This window comes from Pleurodeles waltl, chromosome 10 (assembly GCF_031143425.1).
Source record: "Pleurodeles waltl isolate 20211129_DDA chromosome 10, aPleWal1.hap1.20221129, whole genome shotgun sequence".
NCBI classification, from domain to species: Eukaryota; Metazoa; Chordata; class Amphibia; order Caudata; family Salamandridae; genus Pleurodeles; species Pleurodeles waltl.
This window is the reverse complement of record NC_090449.1, coordinates 266,313,666-266,331,485: the sequence shown is the minus strand read 5'-3', so window position 1 is coordinate 266,331,485 and position 17,820 is coordinate 266,313,666. Positions and strand designations below refer to the sequence as shown.

General features: G+C 45.4%; 1 protein-coding gene across 2 annotated transcripts in view; it reads right to left on the bottom strand.

Moving 5' to 3' along the window:
• The window catches only part of USP7 (ubiquitin specific peptidase 7), a 1,253,379-nt gene extending 1,245,643 nt beyond the window's left edge, over window positions 1–7,736 (bottom strand). For both annotated transcript variants that reach the window (XM_069210408.1, XM_069210409.1), the window contains exon 1: window positions 7,150–7,736. In XM_069210408.1, the coding sequence (XP_069066509.1) occupies window positions 7,150–7,228 (79 nt within the window). In that variant the 5' untranslated portion in view covers window positions 7,229–7,736. The remainder of the gene's footprint in view (window positions 1–7,149) is intronic.
• Window positions 7,737–17,820: the final 10,084 nt, after the last annotated feature.

The window sequence follows — 17,820 nt, the reverse complement described above, 5'->3', positions numbered from 1 at the left end:
ACCTATGGTTCAGGGCTGTGAGAATTCTTGAAGCCAGAAGTGCAGGACACGTTTGTAATAAAGGGAATAATGTTTTCTTGTTTATTTTATCCTTAGGACAAGTAGGCCCACTCCCATGCAGCACAAGTCCTTTAACTATCAATTTACAGTGCCAGATTATGGATCTGTGTGAAAGCCTTATCTGCAGAAGGTAAGATTTGTAATCATACGTCTATCCTATTAGAATGTGCATTCCTGGATCATTAAAAGCAAAGCTTTTATTAGGGTTAGAGCTCTAAGGAAGTGGTGTGGGTTCTGCATGCATCCACAGTGGATCCAGGCTAAAGATGTGCAGGAATATTTGCAAGTTTTAACATTATGATGCTACTTATAGTGCTCCCAGAATGCTCTGTGTAAATATAAATACTTGTAGAAGCTTGGAAGCCAGACTGATATTTCTTTCCTTTCAAATTACAACGTACACAAAAGCAACATACAACTGGGAAAAAAATGCTTTTATAAATTACTGAGTAACTTTAGTTACCATTCACTTGAAGTGTCATTATTAAAATTGTTTTTGATACATGGTGGCATTTAAAAAAAAAAAAAAAAATGGAAACCGTTTCGGCAAGATTATGGGAAACAAAAATGAACAAACCACAGGCAAAGCCAACAATGTGGGGTTGGTTGTCAGATTTTTATTTTTGTCAATGTGTTTTCCGGTTTTGACGTGGTTCTTGTAAAACTGTGTGAACTGCAGTACCTTAGTAGTCCCTGGCACTGAAGGAAGCTACTTTGTGTGCCGATGTGCCCTTTGTGAAACAGCAGAATGCCGTCACTCACTCACTGTGAAGTTAACCAACATGAAGTTATTTTTAATTTTATTAGAAGTGAAATGTCTTGGTAAACAAAAGACTTAATTAGGGAATTAATTCTTAAAGCAAGTCACACTGTACTCATGGTATATGCCCTTGCACTAGAGCGGATTTACCCTAGTGTGCTTGGGAACTGTACTTCTACTCCCTATGTTCAGAACACCCCACAATATATGCAGCTCCATTTGCATGTTGTTTCCGTTATGATTGATTACCTGTTTAAGCAGCGTTTATTACCACTATTCAAACGATCGCAGAGACATTACAGTCAGTGAATTACTGGGTGAGCACAGCTCCATAATATGCACTTCTAAGCTACATGTAGCAACATAGAAACTGGTGCTGAAATGTTTGTTGCAGTTATCTTCAATGTCACGTAATAAACACATTAAAACAAAACTAAAAAAAAAAGTACTTCTAGAAAAGAAAAAAAATCTGAAGTGCCTCAAGTGAAAATTACTATTACAGATTTATAAAACTCATGGCTACCCAAAAAGGGTTTGCCAGCACGATGCTCCTCAAGGTACCACAAATTAAGCTAGAGGTAAACACAGAATCACAACAACCAAGTTTTTAAAAGTTTCCGGAAGAGAAAGAGCAGCAAGATCTCAGATGAGGGGTTCCACAGCTTAGGGCTCAAGAAAGAGAAAGCCCAAACCCCCTTAAAGAAATCTCTTCACTCTAGGAATTTTGGTAAGATCGGAATTACTAGAATGCAGAGAACAAATTTGCTAGTAGGGTGGAATCAAATATCTGAGATAGAAGGGGACCAGTGCTTAACATAGATTTATGCATATACCATAGAGGTTTAAATTGAACTCGACACTCAACTGATAGCCAGTGAAGATCATGAAGTCTGGCCGTAGGTTAGAATTTAGAGAGTTGCAATAAAGGTCTTGTGGCTACATTTTGCACTATCTGAACCACTTGATGGAGACCTTAGGGACGCCTAGGTAAAGAATATTGCCATAGCCTAGCCAGGAAATAATCAAGGCCTGAATCACTTCTTTAGTCTGAGGCAGGACGACATCCAATGATTTTCCTTGGACATCTTACTATTCCAAAACAGATGTACACAACCTTGGCATTCTGATGGGTTATTGAGAGCTTATCCTCAAGCCAAAAACCAAGATTCTTGACAACAGGTACTGGAGTTGGAAAATCACCAAGAGCCTCAGGCCACAGCTGGTAATCCCACAGGTGAAGTTGACTGCCCACCACCAGAACCTCAGTCTTATCCGCATTAAACTTGAGGGAGTTAGCACCCATCCATGACGACATCATCATAAGGCAGGTATTCAAAGCGTTGGCACTCTGGTTCTCCTGCTGTGACAAGGAGATAATTTTGATAACGTCAGCATATGGAAAAAAGTGCAAGGCCACAGCTTTCCACAATATCCGCAAGTGGCCTTACATGGAAAATCTGCTGAGCATTTGCAAATTCACTTTCCCTACAACCACTTTTTTCCCCCACACTGGAAAAAGTTTTGTTTCAGCTCTTGTCAGGAGTAAATTTTCAACCTTTCCCAGAGTGGGAAAAAAACTATGAAAGCATTGGTGAAAACCCTTAAACACTTGTTTGAGTGCACAGATTCATAAGAGATTTCCAACCAGGTGATTCCTGCCTCAGTATGTAGATTCGCAGAAAGGTGAAAACAACAAGGTATTGCTAGAATCCAAACCCTGCTTTAATATGAATCCTGGCATATTCAGTGAGTATTTCGTATGAGCTCTTATATAATGTAAACACAGACATAATTGTTCACCTCACAGTATGGCATTCAAAAGTAGTTTTTTTTTCTTTTTCAAGACAAGAAGATCTATGAGCTTCTCCACCTCATAGATGTGTAGATATTTTATAAAATGTCACACACCTGTGATTATTGGGTTTCTCATTAGGGGCCTTCGATACAAAACTGTCAGTAATGGGGTGCTATAGGCTAGTGTAAATAATGTGATGTAAGAAAAATGGAAGGGTAGGAAATGCTTATGGTTTAAAAATTTGAATCATCAACTGGGAGTTTTAAGTCTCGCTAAAAAACAAAAATATGAAGGATGACATGGTCAGATTCCAACGAGATGAACATGTAAATGGCATGCCAAGTCAACAAAACAGACACAAAGTGGCATGCGGAAGGCAATTTAGAACAGAATGTACCATAGAATGTCTCCTGTACATCATCCCACCAGTCCGGCACCCTGGGTATTCCATCATATCAACAGCTGTTAACTGTTGTCATTGCACATACAGACTTAGGCCCTCATTCTAACCCCGGCGGTCTCAGACCGCCGGGGCCAGGGTCGGCGGGAGCACCGCCGACAGACCGGCGGTGCCCCGCAGGGCATTCTGACCGCAGCGGCTTGGCCGCGGTCAGAAAGGGTAAACCGGCGGTCTCCCGCCGGTTTACCGCTGCCCTTAGAATCCCCCATGGCGGCGCAGCTTGCTGCGCCGCCATGGGGGATTCTGACACCCCCTACCGCCATCCTGTTCCTGGCCGTTCGCCCGCCAGGAACAGGATGGCGGTAGGGGGTGCTGCGGGGCCCCTGGGGGCCCCTGCCGTGCCCATGCCAATGGCATGGGCCCCCGTAAGAGGGCCCCACAAAGTATTTCAGTGTCTGCCTAGCAGACACTGAAATACGCGACGGGTGCAACTGCACCCGTCGCACCTTCCCACTCCGCCGGCTCAATTCTGAGTCGGCATCTTAGTGGGAAGGTTGATTTGCCCTGGGCTGGCGGGCGGCCTTTTGGCGGCCGCCCGCCAGCCCAGGGCAAAGCCCAAAATACCCTCAGCGGTCTTTCGACCGCGGAGCGGTATTTTGGTGGGGGAACTTCGGCGGGCGGCCTCCGCCGAAGTTAGAATCACCCCCTTAATGTTTTAACCTTCGTTCACTTATGTCACTGGGTCCAAATCAAGCACAAAACACATTATCACAACAAAAACAAACAAAAAAAAAAAAACTTGTCTTTTGCCATGCACTTAATTTTATTCAAGTAAATGGACTGGTTAAAAAACACAAAAACAGCCAAGAAAATGAATACAAATTTCACAGCATTCCTGAGGGAGATGCATGCCTCCCAGGTCTACTGAGTTTATCTGTGACGTTCACCTCAGTCTACCAGAACATTCTCTTTAAAAAAAACGCTTTAACGCAAAACAGGTATTAAAGTCTCGATTCTCAGTTGACAGATCCTTCCTCGCTCAACACTTGCATCTAGTTAAGCTAGGAAACTTTAAATGAAGCCAACTAACAGGTCAATTGTGGTTTGCCACAAGGCTACATCTTATCCCCCGCTCTTTTCAACCTGAAAGTATAACCTTTTAGGCCTCCTAAATGAAAACGTAATTCCTAAACAAATACAAAGAAGATACACATCACTATTTGAAACACTCCTCACTAAGTCACATTGCCACTCTTCAGAGGCATAGAAAGTTTATTTGCTTCGGCAACATCATAACTACTTGAAATGAATCCCCCGGAAGACAGATTTCTTACTTTGATGCAGCAAATCAGTACAAGGGTTGACCCGGACCAAATCACAAAACTGAATTCAGCCATTTATATTTTACGCCGGTCTCCGACTAAATGTGCAGATACAAATCCAAATTTGCTGGATCTCTTACAAAGCTCATCCATCATGCAGCCAGTTACTACTGAACATTTCAGTTCGCTCAATAATGTCCTGCAGCATTTGTTTCCTTTCTCAAATCCCCGAAATTCAGAACAGCACAAGCCAAAATAAAAACTTTGCAGATTTGCACCTGCCACGTGAAATACTAAACTGAATTAAGAACGGCCACCACATCCTACCTACCTTTCTTAAAATATTTCATACCCACTACTTTATAAGACACTTGGGTGAATGACAACCCAGAACTGTCATCTCTCTAATCAGCACCCTGGACACATGCTCATCAACCCATCTCCAGGGGCTCTTTGGCCCTCAATTTAAATGAAACATATGGCCGCTATTTAAAGCAGGCATAGCCCCTCATATTTCCTTTAACTAATTACCTCTAATCGGGAGTCTTCCCAATTTCATCTGTTCATTAAACTACATTACTTTAACTCCTCAAACATTTTCCCTTCTTATCATGCTTACTCCAAAATCCTCCCCACTCAATTATCTCGGTTTGCTGCGTTTGTAAACATATCCTGCATACGTAACTGTAGTTGTACGCAAAGTGCTTTAGTACAGAATGGTGCAGTGGTGCAACAAAACAAATAACAGTCACAATTTCATACAACAGAAAGAATAGTGCACTGCATGCTTTACCATGTTATTTCGATATTTATTGATTTGGAGCATTATAGACATTACACAAAATAATAAGCGTGAACCTTCGCTATTTGCAGGAAGAACACAAAATATCGGTTGTGGGCGGCGCAGGGGGTGTAAACACCTTTGTGTCCATCACTGGTTACGAAAAAGAACTTATATTCAGGCACTCGCAACAGAATGGAAGAGCGGGCTGGAACTACGAAAGGGTGCATACAAGAGCAGATGATAAACTGTTCTGGTAGAGGAACCAATGGGGGGGGGAGGGAGTGCATTTTCAGGACTTAGCGGACAATAACATGACAATTGAGATTCTGAAGTGGCACAGCTTGACCAAAACCATAACGAAGAAGTGGGCTGAGAAGAATTCGAGTTAAAGATCAACGGGTGTTCAAACTTCATACAGGACAGATTTGGATTGCTATCAAATGACTAATTGAGATAGTTCTTTTCTACCATGGCAGGAACAAGATAAGGAAAGAATGTAGATAAGGACAGTCAAACCGTCAGCAATCTCTTAGTAATGGAGATCCTTTAGACTTGGCAAAGCTTGTCCGATATCAACGAGGCGATAAAGATAATCAAGTGGGGGCGGGTCAACTTGAATTAAGAAGGGTCATGGGGATCTTTCAGGTACACTAGGTATGGCTCAATAGCAGATCAGGGTTTCGCTTGGAGATTAGTGCAGAGGGTACACATGGAGGCCATGCGCGTCAGGTCTGTGGCAACTGGCTTGACAGCTGTGTGCAGAATATTTACGAAAGAGAAAACCAAATCAAGGCCAGACGGCGCATCAGGGCTCACTCAATACGAAAGTCCTCATTCAAACGGACAAGATTAAGTACAAATTAGTGGAATTGTCCGGTCTTGCATAGCAAGCTCAAACCCACAGGAAAAAATACATACATAGGAAAATGTTCAAGCTTTGGAAAAGAACATGAGCCTGATACGTTCTACATTCAACGGCGTGGCTTGCAGGCCTATCTGCAAAATCGTCAGTTTCAGAAACAGCAAGCTAAGCAGTGGGTTGTCAAAGAAACGTAAAGACTGGAGGGGCTGTCCCGAGGCATTTGTAGTAAATGAAAAAGGAAAGAAGGCCTTGCAGGTCAAAGTCATATGAAGAAAGGCCCAATGACAAACCGCTCTGACAGGACCACTCATCAACAGGCTACTTAACTTACTGACCAGGATGGCGAGAGACCGCTTAGTAAGAGTAGCAAATTAAGTTTGTATTATACATGTCTGTTCAATATGTCGACTCAGTAACAAAAAGAAAACGCATAGCACTTTACAAAACATCTAATAAGTATAACTCCTGGGGTGTGCAAGTACACCCAAAGAACCAAAATATAACATTTTTCAAACTAGAGAACCAGGCTTATAAATTCTCAAAATGTTATTAATGCTATTCCTGTTCGCTCCAGTTGCATGAACGCCTAGAAACCAGACTTCAATGGCAGAGGTGTAGTTAGGGAACTGCAGACCTGAACAGGCGTCCAAGATTCGTGACTCGTCTGACTTGGGGCATGTCGCTAACTGTGCTGATGCGGAGAGAATGATCTTGCAACTGCTGTAAGTTTGGAACTGCCGGTGTAAGAAAGGTAGAAGTTGAGTTGTATAAACTGCTCGTATTTTATTGCGTAGGCATCTACTGAAACGAGGGCATAGGGGAGTGCAGGTTTATGGCAAGTGCCGCGGAAGTATTTTATTGGGCAACACGAAGACTTGTACCACGAGGAAGCAGACCTGTCACAGAGATTGTCTATGTTTCTGCGATGTAGTTTTAGTCAATAGAAAGTAAAACTGATAACATGAAATCTGAAAACCAATGCACTGGATGCTCTGTAGAGTGCAAGGCATCCTCGTTTGGACGAGGTAAATCTAACTTGGTGAGGAAGGGCTACTGAAAAAGAAAGCATTTGTAGGATGTGAGAGAGGCCTGTATTATTAAGAAATAGTAGAGGCCCATGAGAGTCGCTGGATGTCAAAACGGTGCTGTGTTTGTAAGAAGCTCACCTTCCATCTCCATGTCCTCGGGTTCACTGAGCTGCTGTTCCCCGGGGTGCTGTGGCGGCTGTGGCTGGTGGTGGTTCATGTCTCCGGCCTCCCCGACCTGCGCTGCTCGCGGCGCCCCGGGCTGGCTGAGCGGGCTGGACAGCGGCCTGGGCAGCGCGGCCTGGAGCGCAGCCTCGGGCTTGCCTGCTGGCTGGGCCGGTGGCGGGGGCAGGGCGGGTGTTGTGGCGGCCGGCGGCAGGGACACGCGCACGTATTTGCTCGCTATTCGCCCAATTTCGGCGCCGAGGGTGGGGGCCGGCGAGGCGCTCGGCCGCTTCCCCTGCGCGGCTACCTGGTGGGCAAGACTCGCCTGCAGAAGGTGAGGGACGGGTAGCGCGGGGCACCACCAACCGTCAGCGGCCCAGGGCTCGAGGCCGCGGCGCGGGGGGGGCCTGGCGCATGTCTGCCACCGTAGCCGGCTCGGCCGCTCTCTGCTAGGCCCCAATGCTTAGTTCAGGGTAAGTGCGCCTCCTGCCCGGCACTGATCCCGCTGCTCCCTCTAGCTGCAGACGCCAGGCTCTCAAAATGGCGGTTCAGTGAAATGTCACATCCGCATGGGCATCATCGCAGCGCCAAGGAGGCAGGAAGGGAGGAGCTAGCAAGGAGCGACGAGGAGGAGGAGATCGAGGAGCCCGCGGGAGGAGCCAGTCGGGGAGGCAGGGCCTGGGAGGAGAGAGGGGAGGAGACAAAAGACCGTTGGATGAGATAGTGGTTCTGACGGAGAAACTGGGAGTAGTAGCCAGGTGCGAAACCCTTCACCTTCTCCTGTCATAGAAGGTGTTAGTATATAGGCTCTGATTTGATCTGCCAACATCTATACATGCTGGCAATGAAACTAACTTGAGGAATAAGAGAAGGCTCATTGCCAGTTGAAAAAGAGATGAAGGTTCCCAGAGCCTCGCGCTCTCATTTATTTGACCAAGTTAAGGAAATAGAATTGATGGTGTATGTAAGAATCCCTATTGATACCTGGGTAGGGCCCTCGATCCCAGTGATTAATCATCCAATGGCCAGAAATAATCCAAGTGTATAAAATATGAGGACCTTGTGCAGTTTTCTTGTTTGAAACGCTTTATTGTGATTACCAAAAATATTATTTTTCATGTTTGGCAGTCAACATGTATTTTGAACTCGGCCACAGGCCTTTCCCCTTTTCATGACTGCATTTGATGAACAAAAACAATGTTAATCATATGTTTCCATTTTAATTGTTGTCAGCCTATCCGGCCATAACAATTACACACAATAAATACCAATCCATCATAACCCTGTAAAAATCACATTAGATAAAACGTCTCAATAAAAAAACTACACTTGGCATCTTTGGTTTGACGTGTGCCAAAGTGCACCCAATTTACCCTACATTATCATAAACATGATTTATAACAATAATTTACATAGCACACTTAATATATTCTTAAAAGACATTATAAATCTAGAAATTGGATAACTTATTCTGGCACTAATCATTTGGGGCCTTACAGTGCTAACCACCAGTTTGATTGCGGCCCTGGACCTATCCCCATTTTACAGCAGTCTGCACCAGCTTCCCAAGCAGATAGCAGCTATGGGACGACGCAAGCAATTATACTTGTGCCAGCTGCAGGTGCATTGATAAACGTAACTTCCAAGCCTCCAGTATATAAGTTGAGACCTTCGTCACAATATGTTTTTCATCTGATCGCATACATAACACTTCCGCTTCTTTGCACTTCCTGACTCCGTATGATCTAAAGAGTGGACTAAGTACAATTTGCGGAGTTTAAGCGTGCAGTGACATAATAAAAGGAAGTGGGATAATGTTTCCTGGCCACCGTGAAGACGTGGGCAGCAATCTAATCTACCCGGGGGGACGGGTTGCCATCTATTGGTCACCACTATCACCGGTAGTGTACCCATACGAAATTTAAAATAAAGAGCCCTTTTTTCTTCCGGATAAATACGATCTATAAAAACAGCTGGTTTGAGCTCTTGATTAAACAAAATATAACGCTTAAATAAAGGACTAAGGGGTTCATTACAACCCTGGCGGACGGTGTTAAAGCGGCGGTAAGACTGCCAACAGGCTGGCGGTCTTTTTTTGAGTATTATGACCATGGCGGTTACCGCCATGGTCCTCCGCCGCTTCTCCGTTCCGCCCGCCAGGGCGGAGACGACCGCTGGGCTGGAGACCTGGGTCTCCAGCCCCGCGGCCGTCACAATACCGCCGCCGGTATTTTGACCCGGCTTACCGCCGTGGATTTCCAGCGGTAGGAACCGCCATGAAATCCATGGCGGTAAGCACTATCAGTGCCAGGGAATTCCTTCCCTGGCACTGATAGGGGTCTCACCCACCCCGACTCCCTCCCCTACACCCCCCACCACCCCTGTTACCCCCCAAAGGTGGCAGGGCCCCCCTCCCCACCCCAACCCCCGACATTACCTTACACATACACACCTGACACGCACGCAGGCACCACCAACACACATACACGCACACACACCGACATACATGCCAACATCCACACACACAGTCAGACACGCACACCCACATTCAAACATGCACGCACACATCCATACAGTCATACCTACAGACATACATGCACTCATTCCCAAAACACGCAACACCCCCGCAAGCATACACGCACTCACACACCCCCCTACATACACAGACGCACACCCCCATGCACCCACACAACACACAACACCCCCCCACACCCTCCCCTAATGGACGATCAACTTACCTGTTCCGTCGATCCGCCGGGAGGGGGCGGGAGCCATGGGGGCAGCTCCGCCGACACCACACCACCAACAGAACACTGCTGCGCAGAATCACAGGACGTGATTCGCTGGGCGGTGTTCTGTTGCGGTGGAGGTGGAGCAACCTCCACTTCCCCGCCGCCCGCCAGTACGGCTGTTGGCGGCTCTCCATCGGAAAAACGACAGAGGGCAGCCAACGGTCATAATACGCCGAGCGGCAAACCGCCACTATTGGTGGTCTTCCGCACGGCGGTCCCTCGGCGGTCTTGTTAAAAGACCACTGAGGTTGTAATGACCCCCTAAGTGTCTCACACATGCTCTGTGTATTTTGGTACCAGTATGCCTTTTTTTTTTATAACAAATAGACTAGGCCTTCTGATTTTTTCTGGATGGAGCCAGAGATCTTCCTGGCCTATAGCAGCCAGGATGGTTGAGATGTGTTTGAACCAGTGCAATTTCCGATGGCTTTGTAGCTTCATAATGTCCATCAGTGCATCTCTATATGGTTTAAGTTCCTCTTTTGCCCAAATACGGATCCAGTATCTTATTGGAGCCAATGCAATATAATCCTCAATCTTCCTCATTTGTAGATCTATTCTTATTGCGTTCATCGGTGTGGCATTGCCTAAGCAAAGTAATCGGCGTAAAAATTTGTTCTCGGTTACTTGTATTGATGGAGTCTTTCTAAATCCCCGGATCTCTGCGCCATATAGTGCTGCAGCCCTTGCTTTTGTTTTATATGCAAGCAGTGCAGAACTCACAGAGTGATTGCCTGTAGCTTTTGCAAATCTGAGTACAGCTCCAGCTTGTTGGGCCAAAGAGATGTTGCTTTTATAAATTTGAGGTTTCCATGTCAGTTTTCAGTCCAGCCTACAGCCCAGGTAGTCGTAAGTAGCTACTTGGGCCAAAGGCTTTTCATTTACCCTAAAAGTCGATCGCATCGTCTGTTTTTGGTTAAGAATCATGAACTTGGTTTTCCCCTCATTAATTACCATACTCCTTGAGGTACAAAATGATTCAAAACCCCCAAGTAGTCGATGCATTGCTATCTCCGTTCTTGCCAGTAATACAGCTTCATCTGCAAAAAGCAGGATAGGTATATTTTCGTTGGCTAGTTTTGGCACATTCAAATTTAATTTCCTCAGGTCTTGACTTACTTCGTTTATGTAGCAATTAAATAAGGTTGGAGCCAAAACACAGCCTTGTTTTACGCCTCGCTGGATTGGGATCTCTGCTGTGTAATCGTTTCTCGTACTGTATCTGACCCTGGCGGTATTACCTGTATGCAGTAGAACTAACAGCCTTAGGATTTTTCCCTGTATTCCCATTTCCGACAGTAACTGCCATAATGTTTGGTGATTCACGCTGTCAAAAGCTGTTTGAAGATCCATAAAGACCAAATATAATGGACAATCTTTTAGGGCGACGTATTTAGCGCAAATCATGTTCAACTTAAAAAGTTGATCTGTTGTGCTTTGGCCTCTCCTAAAACCAGCTTGATGTGTCGATAATAAATCTCCATCCTCTAGCCATTGATCTAAACGCGATTGGATCAGTCTGGCGAAATTTTTTCCAACACTATCAAGCAATGAGATTGGCCTGTAATTACACACCATATCCTGTGGCCCTTTTATGTGTATTGGAACAATTATTGATTTCTTCCAAGAAGTGGGGATTACCTCAAGGTGCCAAACACTATTGAATAGGCGAGCTAAAGCAGGTAGCCATAACATTAGTTGGTTACGATAAACGTCTGAAGGAATGCCATCTGGGCCTGCAGCCTTGTACGGCTTTTGGAGGAGAATAGCATGTTTAATCTCTTTCTCACTAAATTCCAGTGTTAACTCTGTTGCACATGGAACGGCATGGATTGCTTGCATGGAATTTGTGCAAGGGAGTTTATTAGAGACTGATTCGTCCTGTGTTTCATTTTCCGACACAACGGGCCATTTTTTTAATGATGCCACATAAGTCTCTTGGAGGGGAAATGCCTTACTTTATCTTTGGTTACTGCCTTCCAACCCTTGACTGAGACTATTTAAGTTATTGGTGCTCCCGGGTACCATCTTGGTACAGGGCGGTGAAGTGCTTTACCCAGAGTTGCGTGTTGATGTTCAGCTCTAATTTTTTCGGAGGGCCTTCGCATCCCCACCTAATTACCTCTCAAAACATTTTACAGTTTCCTGCCGAAATTGCATGCAGGAGAATTTTCCAAAGCTTGTGTGGGAAAGTCTTCCTTCCTCTTGTATCTCAGTAGTTTCTTGTACTGTTGCCTGCACTCGTAAAAATGCTGTTCATTAAAGTCATTCAGATGCCGGTTCTTTAATGCTTGTGATAGCGCCCTTTTTAATTTTAAACACTCACCATCAAACCAGCCCTCCATCATTTTTGAATTAGTTTGTAGATGCTTGGTTCTTTCCTTTGTTGTTTGTAATAGCAGATTGTTAAAATTATGCAGGAGTGGTATGGCCTCGTTAACTGATAGATTAAGGAACGTGCTGAGTAATAACAACCAGGTTTGACTAGGTACACTCATGAAGGATTCGTCCACATTGGACCATAATATGTTTTTCCTGTTTGGTCTCATAGTTATTGTTAGGCTATTCCCGTTATATGGAGACTCAGTTTTCCCTGAACTCATGTCCGGGTGGGCCATCTCCATTAGCAATGGGTCATGGTCACTCTCAATCCTGTCCCTTATTTCCATGTCGATGACATAGTGCCAGGCTTCGATGTTTATTGCCATGTAATCGATTATACTTTGCCTTTTTCCAGTTCGAAAGGTGGGTTTGAAGACTCTATCTGAGTTTGTTCTTCCATTTAATGTACGGATTCCTCCTTCTATTAGAGCTTCAAAAATTAGTTCTCCTTTCTTGGAATCTTGACAACGTTGGATAAGGGGTGTCGGAATGTTCCAAGCGTGATCTTCCTCTACTACTTGTTCATCCCCAAGAATAGAATGGGGTTTAATGTTGAAATCACCGCGTATTAGTAAAAAGGTTTTACAAAGCTGAGAGGGGCGGTCGTTCATGTGACCAAATGCTGGATTCCTCCAACCTTTGGATCTTTTGTTTAAGATATATTCCTTGAGGAGCCGCACACCTGGCTTGACTTGGACCCAGCTAATAGGAGGGAAATACACATTTACTATTTTGAGTGACCACTCCTCGTATTTTACTGCAAGCTTGTGGATTTCCTTACTTAATACAGCATGAGTTACTGCAGAGATTCCCAGCAGTGAGGTTCTGATCCAGATGCTCAAGCCTCCTGATGGTCTTCCTTTTTTTTGTTTGGTGGCAGGTAGATGGAAAGTAGAAAACCCATCTAGATCAATGGAATTAATAGACCAGGTTTCCTGGAAGCAGCTGATATCTTGTTGTTTAATGAATTCTACACAATCCTTGTCCTCCATTTTGCTTTTTAAGCCTGCAATGTTCCAGCTTAAGATTTTTAATGTTGGGCTGGTTCTGTCCTTTATATTCAAACAGTCAATTTTTTGCTACAGGCTTCTAGATGGCTGATCTTCATATATCTGCGACTGTGGGGGGTTACCCACGTTGTTTCTTGGGGAATTAACCAACGGCAGAACCTCATGTTGCTCAGATTTGTTCGTTCAGGTAGTTGTTGTTTGGAGCTAATTGCTCCCTGATTGCCTTTTACCTCATGCCGACCTGACACATTTTGCTTTGGAGCTTTTTCAAGAAATATTGTTGGATACGGTTCCTTTTGCGGAATGGCTGTAGATATTCCCCAGATCTTTAACGAATTAGAACATTTAAGGACCTGTTTTATTATCCAAGGTGAAGCCCAGACTGTTTCTGTTGATTCCCCTCTCTCTAGTCCTTTTCTTTGTATGAATCTTACTGAGAGCAGATCTTTGGTTGTTACGTTCTGCAGGGCTGGCAGGGAGTTAACCAGATGTAAGATATTGGACCTGTTTAGGATGTCTTGGCTTCCTCTTGAGGAATACTCGGAGATGAACATAATCGTGTCTTCAAGCTCTTCGCTTGTTTCGGTGCGGATCTCGGTATGCCCGCCACCTCCCTGCGACCATCTTCCTTGAAGTTGATTATCTTCCTTCTCTTTACTGTAGGTGGTAGCTACCCATCCGGACGATGCTAGTTCTTCCTGACCTTTTATCCTTCCATATTGTGATTCTATATTCCTATATCCTTCATCTGGTTGCCTTTTTAGAGGCCAGTTTCCCGTTTTTTCTTTAATTTCCAGGTCAAGCACTGGGCGCCATAGGGCAGGCAAATCAATAAACCACCCGGGCTGGCTACTGAAATTATAATTTCCTGGGCTAGCCTGAGAGCTGTATTTTGCTTTTGGCCGAGGTGCGGGAACGGGAGCTAATAAATTGTCCACGCACATAGTTGTTCTTATACCTTGTTAACTTCCTGTGAGCTCGGGGCTCTTTCCCCTCCTGATTTCACTTTTACTGTTTTCTTGTGGTGCCCCCTCAATAATAGAGTTCGGAGGCTGCTGACATTTTCCGTTGTAGTTCCCCACTGCGTTTGAGTAATGTACCTGAGCTAGGTGTTCTGTTTTTGTAACTGGGAGGTACTTGTCCATGCCGGTGCTTAATTTTGATGTCTCTAGGCTCTTTTTAGATATTCCATTGGCTAGAGCGTCGCTTACCTCGCTTGTCCCTAGGTTTGCACCTGGATCTTTTTCCGACCTCCTTCCATTATCTGTGTCATGCCCAGACGCTTGATTTCCCCTGAGGCCAGTGGGTATACGATTTATGTGGGAATGGTAGGTGCAGCTTTTTTCGCACAATAGTCCGGGATTTTTATTTGTAAAATTACTGTCTTTATCTGCTGATTTTTCTAAACTCTTAAGCTTAATGTTTTTATCTCTGCACTGCTGTTGGACGGGCTGGTCATCTATAATGCTAATTTGCCCCGCTGGGCTTGCCTGTAGTGACAAATTGAGTGGCTTTTTTTACTGACACTTTTTTATTTCCTCTGGCTTTTTTCCACTTATTTTTCCATTTGCCTATTGATTGATGCTTTTTGCTCGGGACCCTCTTTTCTGCTATACTTAAAGCTTTGATTCCAGGTACAGGACTTCCGTTCTTTCCCTCTGTCTTATCTATACAGATGTTCACATCTGAGCAATCCTCTAATACTGGGCCTAAAGGCCCTTCTCTGTCTTCTCTGTCTGTTGGCTTTCCCATTGATCTGGGCTCTGTTTCTGTTGACTCATGGTTGCACACCTGTGCGCTTTTGAGGCTGTATTTACAATCTTCGATTATATTTTTGATTACTTTCGGGACTTCCAATAGTTTTTCTAGCATTGGGCCACAAGCTTGCCTGTCCATCTCGTCGGCCACCACCTGATTCAACAGATTTTCCCTTATAACGCCTTCTACTAGGGACATCCTGTAATCTATGGTCTGTATTGAAGTTGTAAATTGTTTAGTCAGCTCAAGTTGATCATCAAATTTTTGAGACTGGGCCATGATCGTTGTTGCAATTGAGTCCAATGTTGTACATATAACTTTCATATTACTAAGAATTGGTTGGTCTAATGGGAAGTCATCTCTATTTCCCCAAGCTTGCCCATTTTGTTCATTAATTGTTTGACATTCTAAGATCTTATCATCCTTTTTCCTATGGCCTTGTATTAGACTGCCTTCCAGGAAATTTAAATCTTCCGATGTAATACTGTAAAGCTCCAAACTAAATGAACTACTTTCGTGTCTACGCAGTGTTGAATTGGTTTTTCCTGTTTGGCTTTCGTGGTGGAGCTGAGACACTGAAAGCGTACGGGTCTGCTTTATTAATAATTGTTCTGTTTCGGGCCCCTTTGTATTTTGGATTACTATAAGTTCTGCTTGGGCACATTGTGGAGGGGATATTAGTACGGAGCTCCCGGGATTTAATAGTCCTGTTTGGGCTCCGGGATGATTTCTAAATAGCTCATGGCTTGTTCTTTGGTCCCCCAAAGAATGGCCCCATTCTGGGAAGTTGTTTAACTCCACTTCGCCATCCTTGAAGGAGTTATTCATTGGACGAGATGATCGAGATGATCCAGAAGATCGCAGCTGGGATAGGGGAATATCCGGCTGCCCGGTCTCTGAATGCTCCAATTCGACCCCCCCCCCACGTTGTTGCCACCTATTTCCCCCGGTGGCAATACTGGGGAGTCACTAGCTTTAGAGCTGTGCATCTGCAGCCGATCAGTGTTTGCGTTCACATGGTTATAGTAGTTACACGGGTGCATCGGTGTGTGCGATTGTCTCCTACTCGGAGGACTTGCAAGGCCCCCGCAGTTTCTCCTACGTCCAATATTACACCCCCCATGTTATTGGGGTCAGTACAGGCTAACAGCAGAGGTCCTAAAGCCAATTCAGGTGTGCCACCCATCTCCTCTCCTGGTTCACTTTCGTCGCCGGGGCTCCCGGATTGGACACCCTCTGCTGTGACCTCTCCTTGATTTACAAATTCCCTTTGGGATAGCTGAGTGATTCCGGGATCCTGGTCCTGGTCTAGCCCAGGATCTTGCGGACTGTCGGATTCCTGCTTTGGTCTTTGGGATTTCGTTGGGCGGACTAGTGCTTCATTGGACTCCCTAGCCTCCCTGGAACTCTTTGTTTCTCCTCTTGTTCCGACCATCTTCCCCGTGTCCTCCCCTCGGCTCCTCACTGGGTCTTTAGAGAGTAACTTTTATTATTATTGTTACTGTCTTATTATATATAGATATATATATATTTTTTTTTTTACTTGAACTCTTGCCGTAAAGAACAATACCAGCAGTACCAGCAGTGCCAGCAGTTTCAGTCTCAGTCTCAGTAAATTGTTTTTTTGTTTTTTTTTCAGAAGTAAAATTGTTTTTGAGGAGGTACACAATACATGGCGCACAAAACGCAGTACACAGATGGTGTCTATCCCTCCGGCACCATTAACATCTCCTCCTCTCTTCTCTTTATCAATCTCCTGTTTCCTTTCTTCCTCCCTTGACAGCTGCTTCGCTCCGCGTCTCAAATGTCTATAACTGTCTATAACTAACTTGACAAATTGATAGCAGGTTGGTAAAGTCACTTACTTGCACTAATTGTGCTTCCACTTGCGTCCACCAGGGTCTGGCGTCACCACCCCTCTACACTTCTCCAATTCTTCACTTCTCCTGCCTCTCGTCACCTCAGGGTGTACCTCACATCACCTTACACCTCCCAGGGCTCAAGGACCACATGGACCGAGCAACAGCCGGACCACCAGCAACCAAGGCAACAGCAACCAAGGCAGGAGCTGGGGCTGGGGCTGGGGGCTGAGGGCTGGGTGCTAGGGCGAGGCAAGGGGCGACCAAGCACCAGAAGCTGGAGACCAGCCAGGACTGGCACTAGAGCGGGGCAGGGTACAGCCAAGTGCCTCAAATCACGGCAGGACCAGCACGGCAGGAATCAGCAGGAATCGGCGTGGGAGTCAGGGACTGCCTCAGGCCAGGCCAGGCACAGCAAGGCACCACAAAGCGTCGCAGGAGCCGCAGGAACCGGCGTGGAAACCGGCGTGGGAGCGCTTCAGGGCCGCTTCAGGGCTGCTTCAGGGCTGCTTCAGGCAGCAAAAAAAACGGCAGCAAGAGCAGCCCTCCCGACCCTCCTGACCAGAACACCGCAAAATGCTGCAGCGGCACACCTCCGTGGCCGGGAGCCAAGACGCGAGCCACCCGGCACCGGCGTCAGACAGCGTCGTGAACAACATCTTCCGAGTAGCAGCAACTTCAATCTGACCCTATGTCTCCAAATAGACCCTAAATCATATGTAAACATTTTTATTCAAGCCTCTGCCATGTGTTGGCGCCAAGCACATTTAATTTTATGGTGGTCAAGTTACAGGAAAGTGAGAATCCTGGTGCAAGAAATTTGCCCTTTCTGCACAGTCACCTTTC